Source organism: Narcine bancroftii, chromosome 6 (assembly GCF_036971445.1).
Source record: "Narcine bancroftii isolate sNarBan1 chromosome 6, sNarBan1.hap1, whole genome shotgun sequence".
NCBI classification, from domain to species: domain Eukaryota; kingdom Metazoa; phylum Chordata; class Chondrichthyes; order Torpediniformes; family Narcinidae; genus Narcine; species Narcine bancroftii.
Window position 1 is genome coordinate 22,397,583 of NC_091474.1, and position 27,671 is coordinate 22,425,253.

Genomic DNA, 27,671 nt, shown 5'->3' on the forward strand with positions numbered 1-27,671 from the left:
AATTCCTCAAATTGTCTACAGTGACAATGAACCATGCTGCAGTTGTCAAGAATTCCTCCAAAACTTTGCAGAAGAGCATGATTTTCCATGTCACTTCAAGTCATCTGCATTCACAGTCAAAACAGTAAAGCACAGAAAGCAGTGCACAATAGTTAAACTGTTGTTTGAGAAAGCACAAGACAGTGGCTCAGATCCATAGCTAGATCTATTGAGTTACACAGCTTCGCCACTTGAACATGGCATGTCATCTGCTGAGGTTCTGATGGGACGTAGACTACGCATCACACTTCCCTACTCTGCAGACCCAAACAAGAACAGAGATGTCGAACAGAAACAAAAGCATCTGCCATGGAGACAAAAAGCAAGAAGCTTAGAGCTATTGGCACAACATGACACAGTGAGACTCAGAGATTCCAACACTTGGGATAAAAAGGCTACTGTTTTAGAAGAAGTTAAACCAAAATCCTACACTTTCAGAACAGAGGATGGTCAAATACTGAGATGGAACCGAAAGAGCCTGCTGAAAACACAATAGACACTGCAGGAAGACAAATGCAGAAGATCCAGCCTGCACAGCAACAGAGGAAACACCTCCAATGCTAGACAGTGGTGGACCAGCAAAGCCGACACAAGCACCTGTGTTAAGAAGATTCACACGCGTTATCACCTGACAGACTGAATCTGAATACCGATGGTTTGTGAAAGGCATCCACACAGTTAAGTCCATCAGTATATAGTGGGGGAGTTGACTGGGAAAGGATTGGAAAGGAAAGTAGGAAAAAGCTAAGATGAGGGAGGGGGGTGTGACTGAGGGAGTGGATTGAGGCAAAAGGGGTCTGAATTTGGAACAGAGTGGAAACCACTGTAAAGGGAAAGACAGTGGCAACAAGGAAGAGAGCAGAAGAAAGATCCTGTGTGTAGAGGGGAGTCAGTTTGTGTTTGGTCAATGAATTTGTGTGTGCATATGTGTGTATGTGCACGTGACCTATTTGTGTTGCATGTGTAGATACTGCCTCTGTGTGTTGCACATGTAGGTGTGTATTTGTGGGATGAGTGTATGTGTGTGCATTCAATGAATGTATGTGTTCAATGTGTGCATTCAAAGTGTGTGTTCAAAATGCGTCTTCAAAGTATGTATGCGTGTGTTCAAAGTGTGTGTGTGTTCAAAATCTGTGTCTTCAGTGTGCGTCTTCAAAGTTTGTGTGTGTCTTCAAATCTGCGTGTGTTCAAAGTGTACGTGTGTCAGCGTATATGCGTTCAATGTGTGTGGGTGTGGGGTGGGGGGGAGGTGGTTTGTGGTCACGATGCGCTTCTGGCTTGAGACCCCAGCTCAGTCTCCGTTGGCACCTTGCCATTGGACCAGGAGCTCAGTCTGTGATGATCTGGCAGCGAGTTCACAAGGGTCATCCTCCCCCGTTACTATAATTCACGTGCAGCCATACTCCACTCTTCGGAGCAGTCATCCAGTCCAACAGCTAAAGGGCCTTTTCTTTCCCTATCATGTTTGCGACTCTCAGTAAAAGGTTTTTCAGAAACGCCCATTGATCGCCTTTCTTGTGTTTCCGCCTGAGGTTAGACGTACCTCGCACCACTGTCCCTGCACAGGGCCAGCTTGAAGATATTGCGGCCAGATTGTTACATTGTCGGGAACGCGATATTACAAGCCTGGCAACAACAACAATGCTTTAAAACCAGGGCCAACCCGGAACAGTGCGTGAAACGATCGCTCTCTCCCATGTTCTGCAGTGCAGTAGAAGCTCTGCCTTCACTGCCCAACACACAGCGCTTCCGCTTCATAACCAAAAATCAGCTCACGCACACAATTATTACTCTGCGGTGTAAGCCAGGAAGCGCATAACGAGCTTCAAGTGTATACTGAGACATAAAGCATAAAAGGCACACTATATATCTATTATGGTGTGCCTTTTCTATAATACCAGGCTACAGTTTATATGTCGTCCTGGTTTTCGAATATCTATATAAATACACACACAATTTACCGCTGCACAATATATCTAGAGATAGAGAAAGATCCATGTTCTATACACAAGTGCAGATTTCGACACATTCTTTGTGCAAAGAGGTACATCCAAGCATGATTTCGTCTTGATCTGCCAACATTATGCATGGAAGCAGGGACACGGAATACAGTGTTCGGTGTGCAAAACAAAAAATCCGACCTTGCCATCTGATCCTTTGTTTAATCACTGCCCCTCTCTATCTCACACAGAGACACTACCCTCTCTCTGGTTCTCATTCTCACTCACGCACGTCTCCTTAAAGCCTCTCCCATTCTCCCTCGCACGTCTATTTAAAGCCGTGCACCTGCAGTCGCGCTTCACAATCTCTTCCTCAATTCCAAGCATTAGCCCTGCCAGAGAGGAGTATGGCCACGGTGTACCACCGCGGGAGCCGAGTCACCGAGTGAGTGAGTGAATGAGCGGGCGAGCGCGATATCGCTGCTGCCGGGCGATACCGTTTGCAGTGCATTCTTATTGAATCTCTATCTTTCTAGCGAAGCAAACGGCAAGGAGAAAGGAGCCGCGATGGCAGAGGAAGAGATGGGTCAGGAGACAAACCTCGGGGCCTACTCGCCGGTAGATTACATGAGCATCACCAGTTTTCCCCGGTTGCCAGAGGACGACACAGGCTCCACCGACAACGTGTTGCGGTACCGCAAGGAGGAGGATTCGTCCCTCTGTGATCCGGATACAACAGGTTGGTCGTATCCCTATGACAGTCCGTCTGATATGGCTGTGGAATCGTATCTAAACCATGTCACATTTTGCCTTGTACGAGGTTTCCAGATGGGGAGGTCATCACATTTTTTAAATGTAAGATTGTTGGGTGGAAGTTATTGCAATTAGTTAACTCCTGAACTGCGCCACTGAACCTTCCGCAACCATTTGGATGCACTCCTGCTTTTTTTTTCTAACCTATGCACTCCCATTGGGCGAAACAAAGTACTAATTATCCGTTGCCGCTCAACGCGAGAAATTCGTATACAGCGCAGCAAATAGTTCAGGGGCAATACGATGGAGAACGGGATTGCTGGAGGAAATCAGCAGGTTAGACAGCACAGGGACAGCTTTACGCCGATTTTCCCCCCGCGCTGTGGAAATACAGGTGCCTAACCTTTTATCCGTGATTGTCGGGACCGCACACCAGCTGTTGTTCGGAATCTTCCGGATTTTTGAATCATTTTGATTTCAGTCCCTTTCAAGGCCACCCACCCGAGTCGCACTTTCACCTACCACCTTCCCCCAACCCCCACCGCTGTACCAGCGCCAGGAGAACGCGCTCCTTCTCGGTTCCCCAGCGTGAGTACAGCGGTTTCAGCTGCGTGGGGGATTATGGGTAGTGACGACGGCCATTGACGTTGGGTGTGAACCTGGGGCCCCGCGGGAAAAAAAATTCCATTTGCGCCCAGCAGCTCCTGAGGCCGGCCCTGAGATTTCATCCATGTCAGTAAACATTTCGGCTCTGGATCCTTTATATCAGGGGTTCTCCACCTTTTTCTTTCCACTCACATATCACTTTAAGTAATCCCCATGCCAAAGGTGCTCTGTGAGGGATTGCTTAAGGTGGGATGTGAGTGGATAGAAAAAGGTTGAAAAACATCGTTTTAATCGTCCCTAATTGCCTCATGGTTTCATAACTCCAAAGGAAATGGGCCCATGACAATTTTTCTGAAGCAAAATATTTCAGTAACTATTGGGCATAGAGCAGTGATTCTCAACCTTTTTCTTTCCACTCACATCCCACCTTAAGCAATCCCTTACTAATCACAGAGCACCAATGGCATAGGGATTACTTAAGGTGGGATGTGAGTGGAAAGAAAAAGGTTGAGAACCACTGCTTATGTAAAATAAAGGGGAATAAACCTAAAATGGAATAGATATATAAAGAGTAAAAGAGAAGCAAGAGTGGGTACTGGGCTGCAGGAAAATGGATCAGTACTTATTGTCATGAACAAGCCACAACATTTGGTCTTTTGCAGTAGCATCAATAGTACAAACCATCTTATAACATTACAATTTAAAAAAAAAAGTAATGCACAAAAAGTAAGGCAGTCTTTGGTTCATTGATTATTCAGGAATCTGATGGCAGCTCTCCTTCTGCCACTGAGTGCTCAACTTTAGGCTCCTGTACCTTTTCTCCCTGATGGTAGCAGAGAGAAGAGGGCCTGGCCTGGGTAGAGGGGGTCTTTGAGGATAGAGGCTGCTTTTTTTTTTAAACACACTGCCTCATGTAGATGTCCTCAATGGAGTGGAGTCTGGTGCCTGTGATCTCACAGGCCGAGTTAACAACCCCCTGGAGTTTATTCTTGTCCTGAGAGTTGGCACCTCCATGCCAGGCAGTGATGCAACCCATCAGAATGCACTCCATGGTACACCTGTCGAAGTGTATAAGAGTCTTCGGTGACATACCGCATCTCCTCAGGCACCTCACAAAGTATAGCCACTGGTGAGCTTTCTTAGCGATTGCATCGACAAGGAGGCTCCAGGACAGATCCTCAGAGATGTTGGCACCCAAGAATTTGAAGTTCTTGACCCCCTCCACTACTAAGCCTTTGATGAGGATTGGGTCGAGTTCCCCTGACTTCCTTCCTCTTTTCTCTTCTAGATCCTGACCTGTTTCTGAAGACAGCTCGCCTGCAACGCCTGCCCTCTTCCTCCTCTGAAATGGGCAGTCAAGAGTTGTCGTCTTTGCGCATGACCAACAAGGACCCATTTTCTGGTGGCTGTGCCTGTCGGCAGGATGGCCTGACTGTCATTATCACTGCCTGCTTAACATTTGCAACAGGAGTCACCATTGCCTTGGTTATGCAAATATACTTCGGAGACCCACAGGTGACTATTCAACCTTAACCACAGAACAAACTGCATACCTTTGGTCTTGATTGAGCACTCTTCCACATTTTGGGACATGCTAAATAGCCAATCAAATACACTTGGAAGCATAGATGGCAATTGTAATTATAGTGGCCAATTTGTTCATAGCAAGGCCACACAAGCAGTGATATATTTTGATTAAATTAGCAAACTTAGCCAATTTTTTTAGGGTTGTGTGAACCAGGTTATCAGCCCAGACAAACGCCCATCATCTCCTTTAAGTATCTCTTGGATCGACATGAGAGATAGAGCCTAGGTTTCACCTCTCCATCAAAGTTGGGCTTGAACCCATAACTTCTGAGTCCAAACCAAGAGTCCATGTTGGCCTGAGTCACCACTGACTCTGAGGTGGCCACCTTCCCTGCAATCTAAATTGTCCTGAACTCTACCTTTCTTTTTGATGCGATCTCTTATAATTGTCTGGTTTGCTCACAGGTTATTTCTCAGCTATATTAAATGCTGTATCATTTGGGTTTTATCCAGATTCCAATAGGATGTTTGTTTTAATTCTTGTCCCCTGAACTGGGTGACAATGGTAAGGTTTCATCAGCAAAGAATCTTAGGAACCTGTTGAGTTTTCCTGTAATACCCTAGTAATTTTAGGGTCACCTGTACTGATACTGCTGTATTATCCCAAATGGATTTAACACATAGTCACAGCCCTGTGAGCCTGTGCTGAATGTCTAGCACCCATTTATATTAATCCTGTACGAATACATTCTGTCAGCTCCCTCCACATTCTACCATTCACCTAGATACCAGAAGTAATTATCAGTGGCTAATCAGCCTATGTATCTTTTGGAAGAATCCAGAGTTATTAGGAGGAAACCCACACAGTCACTGAGAGAGCATACAAACTCCATTTAGTGAGGGTCCAAGGTCAGGATTCTGCCACTGTCTCGCAGTACCACAGAATTGAACTCCTTGATTTTAATTTTGCCAGATTCTATGGTGGGACTTGGTATGTCTCCAGATGGTCTGGGTCTCTGAATACCAGTCTCGTCTCCTAACCACAATGTGGCCACGTCCTCTTAGTTTGTCTACAGTGAATGAAGGAACAATAGCATGAGGGAATAGTATTGAGTTTCACAGGAGGGTCTTAGTTCCCTTAAAAAGGCAGTCATGCTTTTTTTTTGGGGGGGGGAGGGTGTGAATAGATTTAAGAAAAGTTGGAAGAAAAATATTTTCATGCAAAGTGTAGTGAAAGTCCAAAGGCAGTCTTTCAACCATGCTGATATATATATTTTTTAACGTATGTAAGCATACAGCATGGTAGTGGCCTTTTACACCATATCAGCATCGAGTCCACGCTGCTGAAGATCCAGCTGCGCTGGGTGGGTCACGTCTCCAGAATGGAGGACCATCGCCTTCCCAAGATCGTGTTATATGGCGAGCTCTCCACTAGCCACCGTGACAGAGGTGCACCAAAGAAGAGGTACAAGGACTGCTTAAAGAAATCTCTTGGTGCCTGCCACATTGACCACCGCCAGTGGGCTGATATCACCTCAAACCGTGCATCTTGGCGCCTCACAGTTCGGCGGGCAGCAACCTCCTTTGAAGAAGACCGCAGAGCCCACCTCACTGACAAAAGACAAAGGAGGAAAAACCAAACACCCAACCCCAACCAACCAATTTTCCCCTGCAACCATGTCTGCCTGTCCTGCATCGGACTTGTCAGCCACAATCGAGCCTGCAGCTGACGTGGACATTTACCCCCTCCATAAATCTTCGTCCGCGAAGCCAAGCCAAAGAAGATCTACAACCCCCAGTACGTTTTGAAGGCTAAACATATGATGGGCTAAATGGCCTGTTCTGTGCTAAAAAAAATCTTTAATGTTCTGTGAAATTGCAATGATAAGAGGAAAGCCTGATAAAATCTGGATAAGAGTTGATCATCCTGGAAACAGGTTTTGGCATTGTTGCAGGATAATAGGGTGGAGTGAGGATATTTTGCAGCATAATCTTTATTGGGAATTTTACACAGATTACACCATTTCAGAAATCCCAAGAAACAATCATAAACAAAGGAAGGTTTGCATCTGTGACTCTGCATTCCCCTCTTGTTCTGTGTAGATCTTTCACCAAGGAGCTGTGGTTACAGATGTGGCCCTCTGCTCCACACTTGGTTCCGAAATATTGAATCATGCCGGCTCTTCAGTGGATGCAGCTATTGTCTCTGCTCTGTGCTTAGGAATAATCCATCCCCACAGCTCTGGAATTGGAGGGTAGGTGCTTAATGTATTAAAAATCATTAACTGAGTCAATTAATTAAAGTCAAGTAATTAAAATCTTTTGACCTATAACAAATGTGCAAATCTGATTGTTGATCTTTTTCCAGGGGTGGAGTCATGTTGGTTCACGATATCAGGAAGAATGAAAGTTTGGTGATTGACTTCAGGGAGACAGCGCCAGCAGAGGTTGAGGAACAGGTGTTTACAGATGCTTGGGAGGACAAGGTTAGTCGTTCTCTCTGCATCTTGCATGCATTCTAAGGGCAAAAAAATACAAGTGAGTGGAAGATCAGAAATAACAAAGAAACTCCTGGAAAAAACATAGCAGGTGGACATTTAGAGAGAAGATCAAAGTTAGCATTTTAGATTAATTAAATTTCATGAAAACTTTGTAAAGTTTTTACTGTTTGTCAGATGGGAAAGAAGACACACAAGACTCGCACCATCAGGCTCAGGAACAGCTGCTCCCCCTCCACCATCGGACAACAAACTCAATCAGGGTCTCATTTAAGGTCTTTTATTGAGGCACTTTTGATTTTTTTGTTTCTTTATTGCACAGTTTGCTTACAGTTTTTCATTTGCTTATGTGTACATATCTTCTTGAGTACATTTTTTTTACATTACCATTTAGTGCTAATTCTGCCTGGCCTGCAGGAAAAAGAATCTCAGGGTTGTATGTGATGTCATGTTTGTACTCTGACAATAAATCTGAACTTTGAACATTTGGTGAAATATATTGGATGATGATTCATGTTTAATATTGGCTTTGAATCTGGAGCCCTGAGATTGAATTTCAATCCTGTTGCTGTTCCCTTTCGTAGTTTCTTTCCTAACCTGGGCAAAATTTCCAGTCTCTTTTTCCTTCATGGTAACATGATTTTCTTTAGCTGCCATTGAAAGTTTGGCCTTTAAAATTAACTTTATAGATACAGCATGGTCAGAGGACCTTCTGACCCATGGGAGGAAATGACCTACTCCCCCATAACCCCCTGTACGTCTTTGGAATTTGAGAGGAAACCAGCGTGCCTGGAGGAAACTCGTGGGGTCATGGGGAGAACGTGCAAACTCCTTATAAACAAAACTCCAGTCACTGCCACTGTAATTGCATTGCACTAACCATGTGATTTGGTTAGTCCCAAAGAGATGTCTGAGGGTAATAGTGTGCTGTCCTCAACTTGAAAGAGGGGAAAAAAAACTGTCTTGCAGAGAGGCACTAAATAGAGGATTGGTACTGACAGAGCCACATTGTAATATTTTGCTTCCTTGTTTTTACAGCCTGGTCTATTGGTAGCTGTTCCAGGTATGATACGAGGATTTCACCAAGCCCACCAGCTCTATGGCAGGTAAATTACACTCCAAACGTTACTGAGAATATTCTCATTGTTGATTCCTTTTTTTCTGCCTTGTCTTTACTGATACCAGGGAAATTTTGGAGCATAACCATGCAAATTGAAGATGGGGCATTTGCAAACCTTGAGTTCAAGTCCACAATGAATTTTAAATTTAAATTTAGGCAGGTAGCATGGTAGCAAGCCATTTTGGCCTAAAAGTCCATGCTGCCCAATTTGGATCCAATTAACCTAGACCACGGTACGTTTTGAAGGGTGGGAGGAAACCGGAGTCCCTGGGAAAACCCATGCAGACATGAGGCAAACATTCAAACTCCTTACAGACAGCGCAGGCTTCAAACCCTGGACCGGATCACTGGCGCTAACTGCCTCACCAACTATGTTGCCTATGAACTATGAAAGAAGAGCACTACTTCACAGCCATCCACCTAAATCAAGCAATTTCTGCTCCTTCCACAGGAGAATCTGTCTCACCCAAATAGCCTCATAAGTCACCTTAGTAGAATTGTTTTTAACAAAGATGTTAGTAGGATTAGTGGGCTTGAATTATAGAGAGAAGCTTGGACTTTTCTCCCTGGAACAAAAGATGCTGAGTGGGGGAATGGGGAAACCTTATCGAGGTTTAGAAAATAAACGAGGGGCATAGATAAGGTAAGTAATAATAGCCTTTTTCCCCAGCTGTAGACCAAATTGTTACTGAAATATTTTGCTTGAGAAAAATTGTCATTGGCCCATTCCCTTTTGGAGTTATGAAACAGTGCACATAACGAGTCAATTAGGTACGATTAAAACGGTAGTTTTCAAATGTTTTCTTTCCACCCACATGCCTTACTAATCATAGAGCACCTATGGCATAGGGAATACTTAAAGTGGTATGTGAGTGAGGGGGGTGGGGGGGGAGAGAAAGAAAGATTGAGAACCACTGGTCGAGAGAGATGAGTGGAATACAGGCAATGGGCTTAGCTAGGCTAGACATGGACAAGTAGATTTGAAGGGCCTGTTTCTGAGGTGTAAAACTCTGACTCAATAAAATGGGAATGGAAGCAAATCATCCTCCATCTTAAGCCAGCATAAAACCGCTGAGATGGATAGCAAGTAAAAATATTTTAAGCAAACTCCAGTTGCCAAAGCTCTGACACAATGAAATAAAATTTCCCCTGAAATTTTCCTGAGACTGCACTGATATTTTGGTAACAATACAATACTGGAGAATCTCAGGTGATCAAGCAGTGTATTTTGCGTAGCATCCAAACTGCCTGCGTTTTGCTCATAATTTGATGAAGGGCTCAAGCCTGAAATGTTGATTAGGCATCTTTGCTACATAAGAGACACTGTTTGACCTTCTGAGTTTCTCCAGCCTTGTGCTTTTACTTCAACCACAGTGTCAGCCACCTTTTGTGTTTTATGACTGATATTTTTGGTGGTAGATTCACTGAAGCTTCAGGGAAATAATTTCATTTGATGTCAAGTCAAAAGATCAGGAGAACATGTTCGATGGATAGATGCATAATTTCCTGATGTGATTGAATTGGTAGAGCAGTTATTTACAAGGGAGGTCCTAATAAATTCTGATCTTAACTAGCACAGACAGGATCTTTCTCATTGTTTGAAAGAGTTGATTCATCAATATAGATTGCTGGTTCACTGAAATTATTTCTGTGGTACATTAGTGAAAGTTTGCATTCAATTTGGAGAAATACATTTTGGTTTGTAATGTTTTAATGATGATGGCTCCCACATTCAATTGAGATAAGACCAGGGTAAAGTGGGGAATAGAATGATGCTTCAAGGTCCAAACCATTGCTGCTTTATTCCAACAATTGCACAGATGCCATGCTAAGAAGGATGCAATCAAATGCATGATTTCTAACCAAACTGTTTCAGAAAGCAGTGATCTTTTTGAATCAAGATTACCATTTAACCTGTCTAACAACTATCAGGTTTGTGAACCTCCTCAGAGTGCCTTAAGCCTAACCAATGGGAACAAGATTTAAATATAAAGATAAAGAAGGAAACATGGGAGAAGTTATGCTCTGGAACGATGAGAAATACAATAAACACGAGGTTACATATGATACAATATAACTGGATACACAGGCTATACATTACACCTCAAAAGTTAAATAAATGGGACCCAACAGTATCTGACAGATGTTTTCGTTGTAAAAAAGAAATGGGAACAACAATTCATGCAATCTGGACATGTGAGAAAGTAGAAAAATTTTGGGAAGATCTAAACCAGATATTAAATAAAATTACAGAAAACAATATACCAAAAAACTCAGAGATCTTCCTCCTAAGTTACATAAAAAACAAAGAATTTGGACTTGATTTGGATGGTGCACAAAAAAGGTTTGTTTAGATAGCTCTAGCCGTAGCAAAAAAATGTATTATGTCAACCTGGAAATTAGAAGATAATTTGAGAATACAACAATGGTATATAGAAATGAATAAATGTATTCCATTAGAAAAAATAACATATAATTTAAGAAATAATATTGAAATATTTGAACAAATATGGGAGCCATACATGAAACACAATAGAGAAAACCTACCGGGGACATCTACCACCTAAAATAACGAAAGGAGAAGGAAATGAAAAGAATTGACTCAGTGGAATTTCTTGTTTATTTTTATTGAGTGACAACATTGTTTGAATGGTTTAATATATCTTAGATTTTGTACTTTAAATGAATGGGGGGGGGGAGGTAGGGAGGGTGGGTGGGTGGGATGGGAGGAGGGAGGTAGGGAGAAAATGACACTATATATTTGAAAAGGAAAATGTATGTATCTTGGTCAATTTGGTTTATGGTGTGAAAAATAAAAATTTTTTTTAAAAAAGCCTAACCATAAACCAGTCTGGGATCTGTTTGCTTCAATGAACCTTCACATTTTTTTTTCTTGCACTACCACACTGTTAATATTTGTCAATTTTTAAAAAATTATTACTTTTTTTTCTGTCAGGGCATATTGTGATGTATACTACTGCAGTTGGTACACATTGTGTATCTGTTTGCCTGCAGCAAGTAAAAATTTCAGTGCAACTGCATGTTGTACTGCAGTTATGTTTATGACAATAAAGACTTTGTACTCACCCCAGGAACTTTAGAGTAGCCATTCAGGGACAGGAATGGTTATTGCAAGTACCAGGTTTTAGATGTTTCAGGAAGGGAGTCAAGTTGTGGGGGTGTGGCACTGTCAATCAGAGATAGTGTCATGGAGGGATGGTCTACGGAGTCTCTGGGGGTGGAGGTTAGGAATAGGAAGTGATCAATAACTTGGTGTTTTTTATAGGCCACCCAATGCAAACAAGGTCTATTAAGAGCTATTTTGATAGGTACATGGAGCTTAGAAAAATTGAGGGCAATGGATAAGCCTAGTAATTTATATGGTAGGACATGTCCGGAACAACTTTGTGGGCCGAGGGATCTGTTTTGTGCAGTAGGTTCTTCTATATTTCTACATTTCTAAAATAATTACAGCAGAGAGAGAAAAAAAAAATCCCTTTAAGCTAGAGCCGATTTTCCAGCAGGTTTTAAGCATTTAAAAATGAAATAATCCTTTGGGTGTTAGAAGATCAAAAACCAGCAAAGAATTAAATAACTTCAGCTAAAGTTAAGTGGAATGCAGCATTTCATCTGCTGCAAGACTTCAGTCCAAACCATCGCCGAACCAAACTCCAGATCCAAATCTCAGACACGAACAAAAAGACTTTATCACGTGTGGCCCCTTGGGAGCCCCTCTCACCCTCTGCAACCTCTAATATCCCAGTTCTGATACCCTTCAGACATTTTGCTAGTCTCCAGCTGACCACAGCCAGCATCTTCTTCACACGCAGATCCCCTCGCTGGTGCGTCACCGTGGTCACTTTCCCATAGGGTGATTTCTTCTGCTCTTCCTTCTCAAATGGTGGCGGGGAGGAGGGTGTGGGTGGTGTTCTCCCTGCTTTCAGGTTCCCTGCACCAGTTCTCTGCTTCCCCAGAGTCTGAAACCCCTTGAGGACATTGCTGAACATAGGTGTTGCCATCTTGGGCCTTGTGGTCAAAAGATTTTAAAAGAAACTACCGTTGGCTCCTTTAATAGGATGTTTGAAGCCTCTATGGAGCTGTCGGCAGTAGGACTGTATCTCTGCTCTCCACTGTCCCTGGGTCTACACCAGCAACAGTGCTGCCATTTCAACAGTTCTTGTAGGAATGTTTGCTTTGTGTGGTGGGTTTGCCCACAATTGTAGGGATGTAAAGACACGTGGGGCCATCCAACCCTTCTAGCCTGTTATACCAGTCAATGGAATCGTGGTTGGTAGAGCGGGTGACCCACCCCCCCCCTCCCCCCCATTCCAGTGAATCGGGTTCCTGACTTCTGGCGCTGTCTATGGAGATTGCATGAAACCGTGTGGGCTTCCTCTGGGTGCTCTGGTTTTCTCCCGCAACCCAAAAATGTACGAGTTAGTAGGTAATTGGCTGCTGTAAATTTTGTGTGATGAGTAATAGAATGGGAGGGAGAGGAAAGATGGAAAGTGGGAATAATAAAATGGATAGGGAGGGATGAACCAGATGTTTATAGTTGGTGTGGATTCAATGGGTCAATGTGCCTATATCTGTGCTGGATTTCTCTATGGTTCTCTTACTCTAAGTTCCAAAACTCTAGATAGTGATGGAATTAATTCATAGTTTTCATTTGGGATCAGGACCCTAAACAATACCTTAAACATTCACTGCCCCCATCACTGCTATTGCTTACTGTCTATAAGATGCAATGCAAAAACTCATCAAGGTGCTCCCATAACCTCTGGAAGATGAGGACAGCAGGCCTGTGGAGACATCACAACTTGAAAGACCCCCTCCAAGTGATGAACGATCCAGTTTTGGAAAACAATTCCTTCACTATCATTAAAGCAAAAGACCTCCTTCACCAGAAAGATTGCAGCAGTTCAAGTAGATGGCTCATCACTATCTTCTCAAGGATATTTAGGGATGGGCAATACATGCCGTCCTTGCCTAAGTCCCATGGAAGAATGAACTTGTTTCACAGAGCCTTCGATTCTATTTTGACAGTCATTAAAATAATTTTGAATGGGAATATTGACATCGCGATTTACAATGGGAAATATTGGCCAACAAGTATGGAAAATATATGTCACATGAAAGACTCTCAAAGCACGAAACATTGGTTATGTATCTTAATCTTTGCCACATAAAGGCTCTGATAGCTCTGCAGTTAGAGCACTGGCCTTGTAAACCAGGGTTGTGAATCTGTCCTTTGCAGGGGCTTCATTTCTGTCGGTGGTGCTTGACAAAGTGGCGACTCTCTTTCTTCCTTACAGTAGACAAAGTTAAAGAATTTAATGCATGATACATTCTAAATGTAGTATTATGTGACAATAATGGAACACTGACCCGCTGAGTTTCTCCAGCATTGTGTTTTTACTTCAACCACGGTGTCTGCTGACTTGTGTGTTTTACTTCCATTAACTTTACTGTTACTTTCTCATTTCTTCAGAATGTCTTGGTCTGAGTTGATGTCTGCAGCATCAAAAGTGGCACAGGAAGGTTTTAATGTCACTCAAGAACTTGGTAAGTGGATTTTTTTGTTCTTCCAGTGTGAAATTCAACAGGATGCTATTACAGAGGGTTAGAAATCTTCCCCTCATAGACACAGAATGAATGAAGAATCTGACAGATAAAAAGGCATTGAACAAAGAAGCTTGGACAATAACAATGTTGTAGGAGTAAAGCATAGAAGTTTGCAGATGCTGTGATTGTAGTAAATACCCACAGTAAATATTGGAGCAGGTCTCACAGTGACCTTGGGAGGAAAAGATATAAGATATATTACCGATATTTCATGCCTGAGCCCATCTTCCAGACGTGAGTAAAATGCAGACAGGCATCTCACTAAAGACTGAGAGACAAAGGTGGAAGAATGGGAGGGGAAGGAGTCCAGACCAACAAACAAAATGTTGATTGGATGTGATAAGAGGAAAGGTGAGAATTGATTTTCCCTCTGTGAAAGGAGACAGAGGGAGAATAGAAAGACAAATTTAGAGGAAAGGAGACGGGGACAAAGATGGGGATGTTGTTTAACGGAAACCGGAGAAGTCGATGTTAATGCCATCTGGTTAGAGGGTGGCCAGATGGAAGATGAGGTGTGGTTCTTCCATTTTGTGGGTGACCGCCATCTGGCAGTGCATGAGACTACAGGCAGACACAGCAGCAAGGGAATGGGACGGGGAATGGAAATGGGTAGCCACTGGGAGATTCATGCTATTGCGGCAATTGTACAGAGAGTTTAAACAAGCATCTTCAGGAAGATTCAGTGAGGTATTATAGGAATCACCTGAGGAGGAGGAATTTCTTCACTCAAAGCACAGGGAATTTTTGGAATCCTCTACCCCAGACAGATTTTGAGGACTCATTGTTGATTGCTTCAAAAACTGAAATCAAAGGGTATCTGGACATTAGATTTTTCAAGGGGTACATGGTTAGGGCAGGAGGGTACCATGGACTTGAAGACGTGAAGCAAGGTGCTGATTATAGAGGCCAGAATGCCCGAAGAAGATAACCAGGGAAGAAATAAAAAGCTCAGAGCAGAGTTGTTGTTGCACTGTGGATCTGTGGGCTGGATTTGGGAGTTTGATGTTTCTACAGAAATAGATCTAGAAAATGTCACATTGCATTTATAGACTCCTAGCTCTGCTCCTGAGAAACAGACAAAGTGAATGAAAGTAGAGGGAATACAACTAAAAGGGAACTAATGAAGCCATAGTTTAAGCTGTTCAATGTCAAATATTCTTCTCTAGTTTAACACGTCACTGAAGTGCCTTGTATCTAGATTCCCTGCTAGTATATATGAAGATATGTTTTAAGAAGGTTTAAAATTTCAGTACATCTCTCTCTCTCTCTCTCTCTCTCTCTCTCTCTGAGTATGAAAATAAAGCATGCATTTTCAATTGAACTACAGTAAAACCCCTAGCTTGCATCCAGAATTCAAGCAACTGCCAAAAAATATTGAAGAAAATAAACTTTAAAAAATAATAATAAATAATAAAATCATAGGTAAAATATGTGTAAAATTGTAAATGTTCTCTGAAATAACACATAAACCTTTGGTGTCGATGGGAGCAAATATTCCGCCAGCGGAGGGCCTTGGTTGTGCTTTGCTCGTAGCAGCTATTTGAATAAAGTTGTGTGAAACAGCAATGGCGTCGCCCAGGATGAAGAGCTGGTTGATGACGCTTGCTATTGGTGTGACTCTCTTAAAGAGCCTCCTTATCCCTGCTTAATAAGAATTGCCCTGGTCGGAGGCTGGTCAGAATAATGTTATTGTTTGTCTTTTGGGCAGTTCCGTGGAGGGGGAGGAACCTGCAGATGCAGCGACAGTTAAATGTTTTCTAAGAATGTGACTGAATTAAAAATAATAAAATAAAATAAAATGTATTCATGCAAGTGAAGTTTGTTCAGTGCAAATACAGTATATTATTTTTGTCTTTTAAACTCTTTATTCTTATTGCATGTGTATTAGATAGGTATTGTAGAATAAGTCTCAAGCAACCGGAAGATGCACTTATCCGGCATATACCAATCCTCATAGGTGCTGGATACCAGGGGTTTTACTGTACATTGAAGTTGATGACATGTTTTAAGATTAATGTTGTTTTGGCTTCCATAATTCCAGCTAAAGCAATTGATCAAGTAAAGGACAAAAATATGTCGGTGATTTTCCGTGATATCTTTCTACCACACGGACAACCATTGCAGCCAGGGGCTTTCATGAAACGTTTGGATCTGGCAGCCATTTTGAACGCAGTTGGCCTGGAGGGCGTTTCAGCTTTTTATAATGGAAATATTACAGAAGAAATGGCTGCTGAGGTAAAGAGTGAAGTCAATCATTTTACCATGTGAGCTTCTATTTTTTGTGGTGGCAATTAAAATTTGAAGCTGTCTAATCTTCATGAAGCAGCTGGCTATTGGAGCACATGGCTATTTTGAGGATATTGCTGATACAGGGATTATGTAGTCAAGTCTATTGTCATCTGATTGCACAAGTAAAACCCAACGAAACCGTATTCTCAGATCCTCAATACAAAACATGCAGACACACAACCAGACATACACACATGCATACAGACAAAAATACATATGCTAGATATTTATGCAAATAAATAAATATTGTTTCGCAAATGTGAGAAGTTCCTTTGTTCATTCAGCAGTGTCACTGCCCGTGGAAGGAAGTGATTCCTCAGCCTGATGGTTCTGGATCTGATACTCCTGTATCTCTTTCCTGACAGGAGCAGCTGAAAGAAGCTGTTTGCAGGGTGGAAGGGATCTTTGATTTTGAGTGTCCTCTTCAGAATCAGGTCGATAGGGGAAGGATCCTCTCTGCCACTCATGGTCCTATGGATTGACCTCTGATCCATTTCTCTGCAGCAGCCGTGGAACAGATCCTCCTAGATTCAAGCACTAGGTGGAAGCCAAGGCAATAAACTACTTGCTGCTTCAACACAGATATTTCATTACATAAACAGTGTAACTAAACACCTGGTGGCTTCAGCATTACACTACAATGTATTTATAATAATTTATTTATAATTTCTGAAGAGCTCAACACTGATTCTTTTTCTTTGTAGGTCCGCAGTAAAGGTGGAGTGCTCTCTGTGGAGGATTTTGCTAATTACAGTGTGATTGTTGAGAAGCCCGTCGAAGGATCGTACCAAGGTCGACAGCTGATTCATATAGATTTGGATTAATTTATTATTGGCATGAGTACAGAGATACTGTGAAAAGCTTTTTTTTTCCCATCTGAGATGGCGAGTGGTTGGGGATTGCACCCTGTCCTGCGATGTTGCTGTCTCCACCACTCCTGTAACCTGTGAAGTTGTATAGCATCCACTGCATGTTCCTGTTGTTCCCACCTATTGTCTAACAGCGGGGGCTGGGGGGGTGTGGAAAGGGGTGCTGCGGCCATCAAAATGGATCCTTTGGATCCATCTGCCTGCTTCCTGTCATTCCTTCTCAGTCCCTGATCTATATTCTCCTCCCTCTCCTCGCATTGGCCGTGATTGATTTGTATGAATGCACCACGATAAACCCCCCCAACCCATTCCTGGCACACATCTTGTAAATGAATCTCCAGCATCATCTGAGGCTCATGACCTGGAGGGGAGCTTTGGTTCATTCTCAGGGCAAAAAAGATTCATCTGCTCCACGTGTCAGGCTTTATACCACCAGGTGGCCAGTTGGGGGTGGGGGGGGGGGCTCGGGTACATTCAAACTAGGGCAGGTGATTAAGGTAACCAGTGACGAGGTGTGTATTCTTTCAAAGGGCCTACTGGCAAAATGTGTGCTCACCTGTGGGTGGGTTTGACATTGATTGACAGATGGAGTGGCTTCTGACCAGGTTCCTGTGGGAGGGGTCACATGACCCTCCATATTACAGTTGCTGATCCTGATTCTCCTCCTTGGTCCCTGATTCCTGTTCCATGAAACCGTTGGCCCCTGCTCCCTTTCGCTCCTCCTTGGTCCCTGACCCTGATTCTCTAACACTGTTCCCATGTGCTCTTTGTCACAGCTCCTCAACTCTGGGTTTTCTATGTTTAACAGGCAGAAAGGAATAATTTCTTTCCCAAATGTCCCCATCAAGTAGACACATAGGAGCAATGGCTCCTGCAGGTCTCCCCCAAGTTGCACTCCATCCTACCTTTGAATTTTAAGTGTTACATTTTTAAATTAGACATACAGCACAGTAACAGGCCCTTTTCGCCCACGTGCCTGTGCCGCTCAATTACACCCCTGTTCATTTTTAATGATGGGAGGAAATCTGAGCACCCGGAGGAAACCCACAAAGACGCTGAGAGAACTTACAAATTCCTTACAAATAGAGCAAGATTTGAACCCCAATCCCGATCAGTAAGTGTTACACTAAATGTGCTGCCTCTTGGAAATATTTTGCCAGTCTTTCATTGTCTCTAGATCCAAACTTCCTTTCCAGAAGCATTTATAGGAGTAAAACTGCACTTCAAATTAAATGTCCAAATATTTTGTGTTGTTTGAGAGTGTGCCTACAGATGCCTGATAGTACAGGTACTCCCTGACTTGTGACCATAATTCAGACCAAAGGATCGATCGTACCTTGGAATGGATGCATGTTGGAGCTGCATATATTTGTTTGAAAAGATATAAAGAAAAATTCTAAAATTTACACGGCTTATGTTGTATTTGACAAACTATAACAGGGATACAGGGCATGTAAGAGCCAAAATGTGCATACTTACCTTGTTAGTTGGCATCCTGGGGTCCATAGTAGCCATCTTGATTCCTATGCGCATGCACGAGTCTTCAGTTGGCCAATGCATGGTGGTTCACATATTATAGTTCGGTTGGCACACGGGCGAGTGTTAAGTGCCCTAACGATATTGAATTTGCACCTTTAACTCTCACCTATGTGCCAACCGAACTCCAATATGCAAACCCTGCATGCTCCAACTGAAGGCTCGCGCATGTGCACAGGAATCAAGATGCCATGCCCAGCCTACGGACCCCAGCACGCCAACTAACAAGGTAAGTACTCATATTTTGGCTCTTACATGCCCTGTATCTCTTATAGTTTTTCAAATACAACATAAACTGCATAAATTCTCTATTTTTTAATGAATTTTCAGTCGTATGTGCGGATGGACACGTCTCATTGGTCACAAGTCGGGGAGTACCTGTATCAGCAGTTAACGAGCTGGCTAAGTTCTGACTACAGGCTATCTACCAACCTGGTCAGCATAGGTGAGCTGGGGTAAAGGGTCTATTTTGTGTTGTATGATTCTTTAGCTCAGAAATAAATGCATGCTAAACAGGAAAAAGGACACACAATAGACAGAGTGAAGTGTTCGCGAAGGCAGCAGATAAAATTGAACTAATCATCTCACAGCTCATTGTGAATAATTGCAGCCAATAACACAGCTAATTGGGAGGAGGTGACATCAAGGAAGTACTTTTCCTCAATGATCTGAGGTTTCAGAAATAAGGCTGAAACTCTCACAACCATATTCAGAAATTGCAGGTAGATAGAACAATGCAGCACAGTTTGGGCCCTTCGACCCTTGATGTGATGACAACCCATATATTCCTTTCTTTAAAAACCCTCCCTATCCCATAACTCTCTTATTTTTCTTTCATCCATGTGTCTGAGTCTTTTAAATGCCCCCAATGTTTCAGCTTCCATTACCATCCCTGGCAAGGCATTCCAGGGACCCACCAAAATAAATAAATAAATAAATAGATAAAGCTTACCCCTAAACTTCCCTCCCTTAACTTTGTAGATGGTCTGTCTCACTCTCCTCTTGAGATCACCACCATCGCAGAAGCCACATGATACCAGGAGACGGCTGAGGACATTAGTTGCAGCCAAGTCCTCGGAACCATCTGTGAAACTGAAGGCCAGAGCTCCAGAACTAACTGCACCTCCAGCCAAGCTCCCAGTAGTGGTATCTGCCTGACAATGTGGGAGGTTCCCCAAGTGCGGCCTGATCACAATAAGGAGGACAGATTCACTCTGGTTGATCACTAGCCAATTGCTCTCCTCCCAATCATCAGTAAAATGAAACAGCTGGCACACTAATCAGAGTGAAATATATGTTTGGAATGAGAGGGGTCTGACGTAACCACCATTTTGTGGTGTTTTGCAGGACGATTTGTGCTCGCTGCTCCACCCCCACACACGGGACCAGCACTTATTGCTGCCCTCAACATTTTGGAAGGATTTAACATAACAACTCATGCAACTAGAAATCTGACATATCACTTGCTCACAGAGGTAAGACTTATGGACCCCGGTGTAAGATTACCTTCTCTTTTGGCAGTCCCTTGGGATCAGGCTGCCAGTGTTGACTACTTTTTGCTTTCCATGTATGCTGTGTGGCCTGCTGAGCTCCTTCTGTGCATTGTTCCATTTCTACAGCATCTATAGACTTATTGCCTAATCATCCAGAGTGACTTTCCCCTCTGCCAGTTGTGCAGGTTCTGTGATAACTGATGAACCCAGTGCATAAGCTGCTGATTCCACCATAGAGAGGGCAGGAGATGCCCAGTGGGATGGGTGAGTGGGTAGAGTGATACATGAAAGTCTGCAAGCGCTGTGGTTGTTGTCAAAACACAGCAATGCTGGAGCTACTCAGCAGGTCTGGCAGTGTCCATCAAAGGTAAAGACGTATGACCGATGTTTCAGCCCTAAGCCCTTCAGTGGACCTGCAAATACTTGAAAAATAAACACAAATAGGAACATAGGAAGTAGGAACAGGAGTAGGCCAAAAATGGCCCATCGAGCCTGCTCCGCCATTCAATACGATCATGGCTGATCTAATTTATGACCTAACTCCACCTACCTGCCTTCTCCCCATATCCCCTAATTCCTCAATCATGTAAAAATGTATCTAACCGAATTTTAAATATGAGGCAGCCTCAACCACTTCCCTGGTCAGAATTCCAAACATTCACTACTCTCTGGGAAAAACTATTTTTCCTCATCTCTGTCCTAAATCTACTCCCCCGAATCTTGAGACTGTGTCCTCTCGTTTTAGTTTCCCCGGCCAGCTCGAAAAACCTTCCTACATCTATCCTATCCATACCCTTCATAATCCTATATGTTTCTATAAGATCTCCTCTCATTCTTCTGAACTCAAGCGAATACAATCCTAGATGATTTAATCTTTCATCATAAGTCAACCCCTTCATCCCAGGGATCAACCTAGTAAACCTCCTCTGGACCGTCTCCAAAGCCAGTATATCCTTCCTCAAATACATCTGTCAAATACTTTATTGTTGCTTTGCAAGGCATGTGAACTCTGTTACAGTAGGAGTCACTGCCACCTGCAGCTAGTTTCAAGGGAGTCTGCCTCATGGCTCACAATTTGAATATTTTTACAGACAAATTTCCAGTTTTCAAAATCATTTGAACAGACTTTTTCACATAAGCATGTTTTCCAAGATGTTGTTTCAGATTCATTATGCTGAGTCAAGTCCCTTACCCAATGATTAATAGTATTTCACTGTCTTTGCCAAATATGGAGTTGTTGTTCTTCACAATCAGCTTTAATCTTGTTGAATCATCAGTGCATGGAATGGAATGTTCTCTCTTTTTCTATGGTTTTTTTTCTAGTTTAAGACTCTCATTCTCAAAGGCATGTGTGTAAAAACACAGGCACCTGAATGAAGGGCTGGGGAAAGAGAGCTCAAAGAATAGGAGGAGTCCAGACCAACAGCCACAAGGTGTTAATTGGATCTGATAAGAGAAATGGTGAGAATTAATTTTGGATGAGTGGGTAGCTTGATAGATGGTGCACTCATTTACCATAGGATGTTGCATGCTCCTGACGTTTAGCCTCCGTGTTCTCAATCCCATCTTGAGTGCTCGCAAAAGGTTGCTTTGCAGGAGCATAAAATTATCAAGAAGGCAAATGGAACATTGGCTTTCATTGCTGGAGGGATTGAATTTAAGAGCAGGGAAGTTACGTTGCAACTATACTAGTGAGGCCACATCTGGAAAACTGCATGTAGTTCTGATCTCCTTCCTTGGGGAAGAATGTACTGGTTTTGGAGGTGGTGCAGTGGAGGCTCACCAGGTTGATTCTAGAGATGAGGAGGTTAGCCTATGAGGAGAGATTGAGTTGTCTGGGACTGCACTTGTTGGAATTTAGAAGAATGGGAAGGAATTTTGTATAGACGTTTAAAATTATGAAAGGCATAGCTAAGATGGAGGTCAGTCAGATGTTTCCGTTGATGGGGGAGACTAGAACAAGGGGACATAGCCTCAAGATTCAGAGTAGATAATTTAGGATGGAGATGAGGAAGAATTGCTTTCCCAGAGAGTGGTGAATCTGTGAAATTCACTGCTCATTGAAGCAGTGGAGTAAGACAAGGTTGGATATAAATTTTTACATAGTAAAGGGATTAAGGGATCTAGGGAAAAGGCAAGTATGTGAGGATCAGTCTATCATCAGATCAGCCATGATCTCATTGAAAGGCGGAAAAGGGTTAACAAGACCATTGGCCTACTCCTGCTCCTATTTCGTGTGTTCTTGTGTTCCTCCACTTTGAGCAGTCATGGGCCAGAGACTCCCATAGAGTTATCCAGTGCAGAATTGGGTCTTTAGGCCTACCAGGTAGGTGCCCATCTCTACTGATCCCATTAGCCTGCATTACTTCTGTACCTTTGCCTTGCCCATTGGTCTTTGTGGCTAAATGTCTCTTCAGTATCGTCATTAGATCTGATTCAATCAAAAAAAATAGATGGCAGCTTACAGCTGCAACTCTTTGCATGTGGCACCGACAGGGATCATCACATTTTCCCATTCAGAACTATTACAATTCAAACCCACAGCTACAGAAACAAACTTACCAGTGAGTAATGCTGTATGGACAATGAACTACAAAAGCCTCGCTTTCTCTTATTTTTGCTCTAATTTATTTAGTTTTAAGTGTAATTTTTAATCACAATGTTTGCACTGTGACGCTGCCACAAAACAATAAATTTCGTGACTTGTTCATGACGATAAAATCTGATTCTGGCTCCTCTGACAGCATGTTTCAGATATCAAATGCTCTCTGTATGAAAAATAATCAGTTAGGATCCTAGGACGGCATGGATGGTGAAGTGGTTAGTGCAATGACTTTACAGTGCCAGTGATCAGGACGGGACCAGGGTTTGAATCTCACGCTGTCTGTAAGGAGTTTGTATGTTGTCCCCATGTCTGTATGGAATTTCTCTGGGGGCTCTGGTTTCCTCCCACCCTTCAAAACGTACTGGTGGTGGAGGTTAGTGGGCTGTAAATTGGATGGCATGGACTCAGGGCTGAATTGGCCTGTACCAGTGCTGTATGTCTAAGCTTTTTTTAAAAAAAATATTGGCCATCATTCAGCCACAGGTGTGCAATTCTCTGCTAACCTTGCCCTAGATTGTTTCATTCTAGCAAACAAAATAAAGCAAATCTTCAAAAATCAAACCACAAATGCTGGAGAGACTCAGAAGGTCAGGGAGCAACTATAGGGACAGAACAGAATTTTTTTTTAAAATTGACAACATGGTAGAAACCGAATATGGCCATTGAAACCCAATTAACCTATAACCCCATATGTTTTGGAGGGTGGTAGGAAACCAGAGCACCTGGGAAAAACCCACGTGGACACAGGGAGAATATACAAAGTCCTTACAGATAGTGCCAGATTCAAAACGAGTCGCTGGTGCTGTAATAACATTGCATTAACTGCTACACTATCTATGCTGGCCTGGTGTTTCCACTCAATGTGGCAACCTTCACATTGCTCCAAGTTCAGCACACGTGCACTAATCAGTGTCTCATCAGTTCTCCTCTTATACTGGCAGACGACTTTCACCATTAATTTGTTGCAATGTTTGTGGGAGTGAAGGTGGGGGCCATTGTGGAGGAGGAGGAGGATGTATGTAAGGCCACTTCCTCCCCTCAGACCTTTTAAGAGCTCACCAGAGACCAAGGCTCAAAGGAGATTCATCCCTGTACCCATTAAAGGGTGGTGTGGTACATTGGAGTCGAGTATGTACTCTGACAATAAATCTGAACTTTGAATTTTGAACTTTGATCTTTGCTTGGTAGATTTGGTTTCCTATCCTTCAAAAGATGCAGTGCTATTTGGTGCCCTGTGTCACTGCTTGTGTTGTCTTTTGTGACCTGGGTCCCTCTTTGGAGTGGGGATGCAATGCAGTTAGATCTTGCTCAGTGCCTCCATCATGTGGAGGACAAATGGACAAATCTGGGAAGAGAGATCAAAAGCTGTGCAGCAGGGAAAGCAGTTTAGGATGCAGGAAGGGTGTTTCAGAAGGTGTCTATGTCTGAGGTATCGGTAACTTGAGGGCGAAAGCTGCACTGGACCTTTATCATTCTGTTTCAAGATGTCCAATTAATTGAATCGAACTCTTTTCTGTCATGTATGCTGAGATACAATAAAACAATCTTTTATTTGAGTGCTATCCAGGAAAGTCGACTCACCTGGTCACCTTAATCTTCTATTTGCGTGCTACCCAGGAACATCAATCCTCTACTTCCTGCGAAGGCTGAGGAAAGTTCATCTCCCACCCTTGCTACATTCTAAAGAGGAATAATGAGAGCATTCTGTGCAACTGCATCACCGCCTGGTTTGGAAGCTGTACCTCCTCGGACCGTAAGACCCTGCAGAGGATAGTGAAGTCAACAGAAAAGATCATGGGGAGGGGAGAGGGGGAGGGGGGGGGTCTCTTCCTACCATGAAAGACTTCTACAACACCTGATGAGGTGAAAGACATTAAAACGTTGAGAAGGACTCCACACACCCTTCACGTAAACTGTTCTCCCTTCTGCCATCTCGTAGGAGGTACTGAAGCACTCGGGCCCTCACGTCCAGATTGGGCAACAGATTTTTTTTTCCCCCCAAGCCATCAGACTCCTGAATTCCCAGAATATTTGTGGATAGGGTACAGTGGACTGTTACTGTTTGTGTCTTAACATTTTGATACTTCAATGTTTTAAATTTCTATTTTAACTTGTATTTATGTCAATATATTTTGTGGTCCTGGAAAAGCGCTATCTTGTCTTTGCCATGCGAGCATGGGATGAACGATAAATGAAGGTGATGACTTGATACAGCAGCTAGCACAATACTAACTAACAAAAGAAATAAATAAGAGTACTGTGTTACAATAAATCAAGTAGTACACGGTGTGGGGGAAAAAGAGTACCAAAACATACCCATAGTGTGGGGTATAGAGAAAAGTTCTGTTTTTAAAAATAAAAGTGCAAAGGCAATCAGATTTTGCCACTGTGAGATCAATTTAAGAGTCTGATTACAGCAGGGAAAAAAAACTGTCCTTGTATCTGGAGGTTTGTGTTTCAAACTCATGGTCTCAAAGATGTACTTTGTATTTATTGCCTGTGGACATCAATACTTCTTCAATTCCTTTTCTCTAGACATTGAAAATTGCTTTAGCTCTTGCAAGCAGCCTTGGAGACCCATTGTTTGATTCCACGGCAACCAAGATGACAGAGAAGATGATCAGGTTCGTCATCACATTTCAATTTATTGGTTATTTATACTTTAAAATTTATACTTTAAAATCAAACATTTTAAGACTGAAATCTTTAATCACTTCTATTAGTGATAGAACATCAATCATACTAACCTGGTTGAGACACACAAAAAACCCCCCACATGCACTGGAAATCTGAAATAATGACAGAAAATGCTGGAACAAATTCATCAGGTGAGGCAGCATCTGTGGAAAGAGAAACAGCTAGTATTGCAGATCGATGCCCTTCTTCAGAATTGAGGAAAAGAGAAACAAGTTGGTCCATCTAGCAGAGAAGCTGAGGGCGGACAATGGGTAGGATGGGTATTCTGACTCAAATTTATTTTGCTTTCTCCATTCAGCAAGTCTGAAGCCAATTCTCTGCGTCAGCTGATCAATGAAAGTGTGGCATTTCCCCCAAGCCACTACCTGCCCCTCAATTCACTGGAGACAGGACCTTCTGCAGACCAAGTCCATGTCATTGGTCCCGATGACTTCATCGTCTCCGTTGTGAGGTAAGCAATATAGTAATTTTAAGGTAGACCTTTGTCCTTGTCGGAGTCAGATTGAGATGGAGCTGATCTTTCTGACCAAGTTGCCCTCCATAAATGTTTGGGACAAAGACACATTTTCCTTTATTTGATCCTGCGCTCCACAGTTTTAAATTTGTAATCAAGCAATCTATGTGATTAAAGTACACATTCCAGATTTTATTCAAGCTTATTTTTATACATTTTGGTTTGGCCATGTAGAAATTACAGCACTTTTTACACATAGTCCCCTCATTTCAATGCACTATAATGTTTGGGTCATTTGGCTTCACAGGTGTTTGTGATCACTCAGGAATGTTTATTTGCTTCATTGGTGCAGATAGAAGAGAACTGGGCTTGCTTCTAAGCTTTTGATCACCTTTGGAGTCTGTAGTTGCTAATTTTCAACATGAAGACCAGAGTTTTGCAATGAAAGTCAAAGAAGCCATTCTGAGATAGTGGAGCATGGGGGCAAATGATGGAAAAATGTTTCTTTGTCTCAAATGTTCATGGAGGGCACCGTAGCAGTACAAGTTCTTCTTTATTATCAGGCTACAAGACTCATAATTCCTTTAGATGCCTTTGATCACAGTACAGTAAAAAAAAACCCTGGTATCCAGCACCTATAGGGATTGGTAGATGCCAGATAAGTGTAGTTTTTTTGGTTACTTGAGACTTACTCTTACGATGAGAGGAGATCTTATAGAAACATATAGAATTATGAAGGGTATGGATAGGATAGATGTAGGAAGGTTTTTTGAGCTGGCCGGGGAAACTAAAACGAGAGGACACAGACTCAAGATTCGGGGGAGTAGATTTAGGACAGAGATGAGGAAAAATAGTTTTTCCCAGAGAGTAGTGAATGTTTGGAATTCTCTAACCAGGGAAGTGGTTGAGGCTGCCTCATTAAATATATTTAAAATTCGGTTAGATAAATTTTTACATGATAGAGGAATTAGGGGATATGGGGAGAAGGCAGGTAGGTGGAGTTAGGTCATAAATTAGATCAGCCATGATCTTATTGAATGGTGGAGCAGGCTCGATGGGCCATTTTTGGCCTACTCCTGTTCCTACTTCCTATGGTGTCTAACTAAAACTTCTCAGCTGCCTCATGATTTTTGCTCAGTCACAAGGTGGGAATTAACAAAGAGGCACACCAATTTAAAACTTGTCTATTTTTTACCTTTTATTTTATTCTTATTCAATTTCATTTTTATTTATTTTTCTTAATTTTTTTTAAACTTTTGCCAGTTGTTTGATTTCCAGATTCCAAGGACTTTACTGCATAATGATGCCTGTATTTGTATAACATCTTTTGAACACAAAGTATTTTGAAGCATCATTCACCTTTTGAGAACCGTGGAACTGATTCTAATTTCATGAAGGCGACATTCATTTGTTGGAAGAAGTTCAAGACTTGGATAATTTTATTTAACATTAACAGTACTTTCAATTTTTTTACTATTGTTACAAAAACTTGGGATAAGACTCCATCCTCAGCTTTAAGTGGTAAATGTCCTATTTTGTAATTAATATGCGATGAAGTTCACTTCTGGAATTTGTTGAGTTCAGCCTAGGTACTTTGCTGCAGTATGTTCAGCACTTGTG

General features: G+C 42.5%; 2 protein-coding genes and 1 long non-coding RNA gene across 9 annotated transcripts in view; 1 reads left to right on the forward strand and 2 right to left on the reverse strand.

The window, feature by feature from the left end:
• Positions 1 to 2,788, reverse strand: part of cyld2 (cylindromatosis (turban tumor syndrome) 2) — a 58,910-nt gene extending 56,122 nt beyond the window's left edge. For 2 of the 4 annotated variants that reach the window (XR_011339948.1, XR_011339947.1), the window contains exon 1: positions 2,580 to 2,788. The gene's annotated coding sequence lies outside the window, so the exon portion shown is untranslated. The remainder of the gene's footprint in view (positions 1 to 2,579) is intronic. The other 2 variants (XM_069884232.1, XM_069884231.1) reach the window with 1 other exon arrangement.
• LOC138735800 (glutathione hydrolase 7) overlaps positions 1 to 27,671 on the forward strand; it is a 43,966-nt gene that overhangs the window by 5,286 nt on the left and 11,009 nt on the right. The window contains exons 1-12 of one of the 3 annotated variants that reach the window (XM_069884233.1): positions 2,292 to 2,424; positions 2,516 to 2,718; positions 4,627 to 4,853; positions 6,969 to 7,120; positions 7,234 to 7,351; positions 8,402 to 8,469; positions 13,975 to 14,048; positions 16,150 to 16,343; positions 17,102 to 17,189; positions 20,150 to 20,277; positions 25,436 to 25,524; positions 25,896 to 26,048. In XM_069884233.1, the coding sequence (XP_069740334.1) occupies positions 2,387 to 2,424; positions 2,516 to 2,718; positions 4,627 to 4,853; positions 6,969 to 7,120; positions 7,234 to 7,351; positions 8,402 to 8,469; positions 13,975 to 14,048; positions 16,150 to 16,343; positions 17,102 to 17,189; positions 20,150 to 20,277; positions 25,436 to 25,524; positions 25,896 to 26,048 (1,532 nt within the window). In that variant the 5' untranslated portion in view covers positions 2,292 to 2,386. Of the gene's footprint in view, positions 1 to 2,291; positions 2,429 to 2,515; positions 2,719 to 4,626; positions 4,854 to 6,968; positions 7,121 to 7,233; positions 7,352 to 8,401; positions 8,470 to 13,974; positions 14,049 to 16,149; positions 16,344 to 17,101; positions 17,190 to 20,149; positions 20,278 to 25,435; positions 25,525 to 25,895; positions 26,049 to 27,671 lie in introns of those variants that run through there. The other 2 variants (XM_069884234.1, XM_069884235.1) reach the window with 2 other exon arrangements.
• Positions 6,842 to 26,016, reverse strand: LOC138735804 (uncharacterized). 2 transcript variants are annotated; one of them, XR_011339950.1, is made up of 4 exons: positions 25,648 to 26,016; positions 24,482 to 24,661; positions 13,872 to 13,997; positions 6,842 to 7,383 (listed from the first exon to the last, which is right to left on the reverse strand). It is a non-coding gene; the product is annotated as an uncharacterized lncRNA (long non-coding RNA). The 2 variants fall into 2 exon arrangements; XR_011339949.1 differs by lacking the exon at positions 13,872 to 13,997.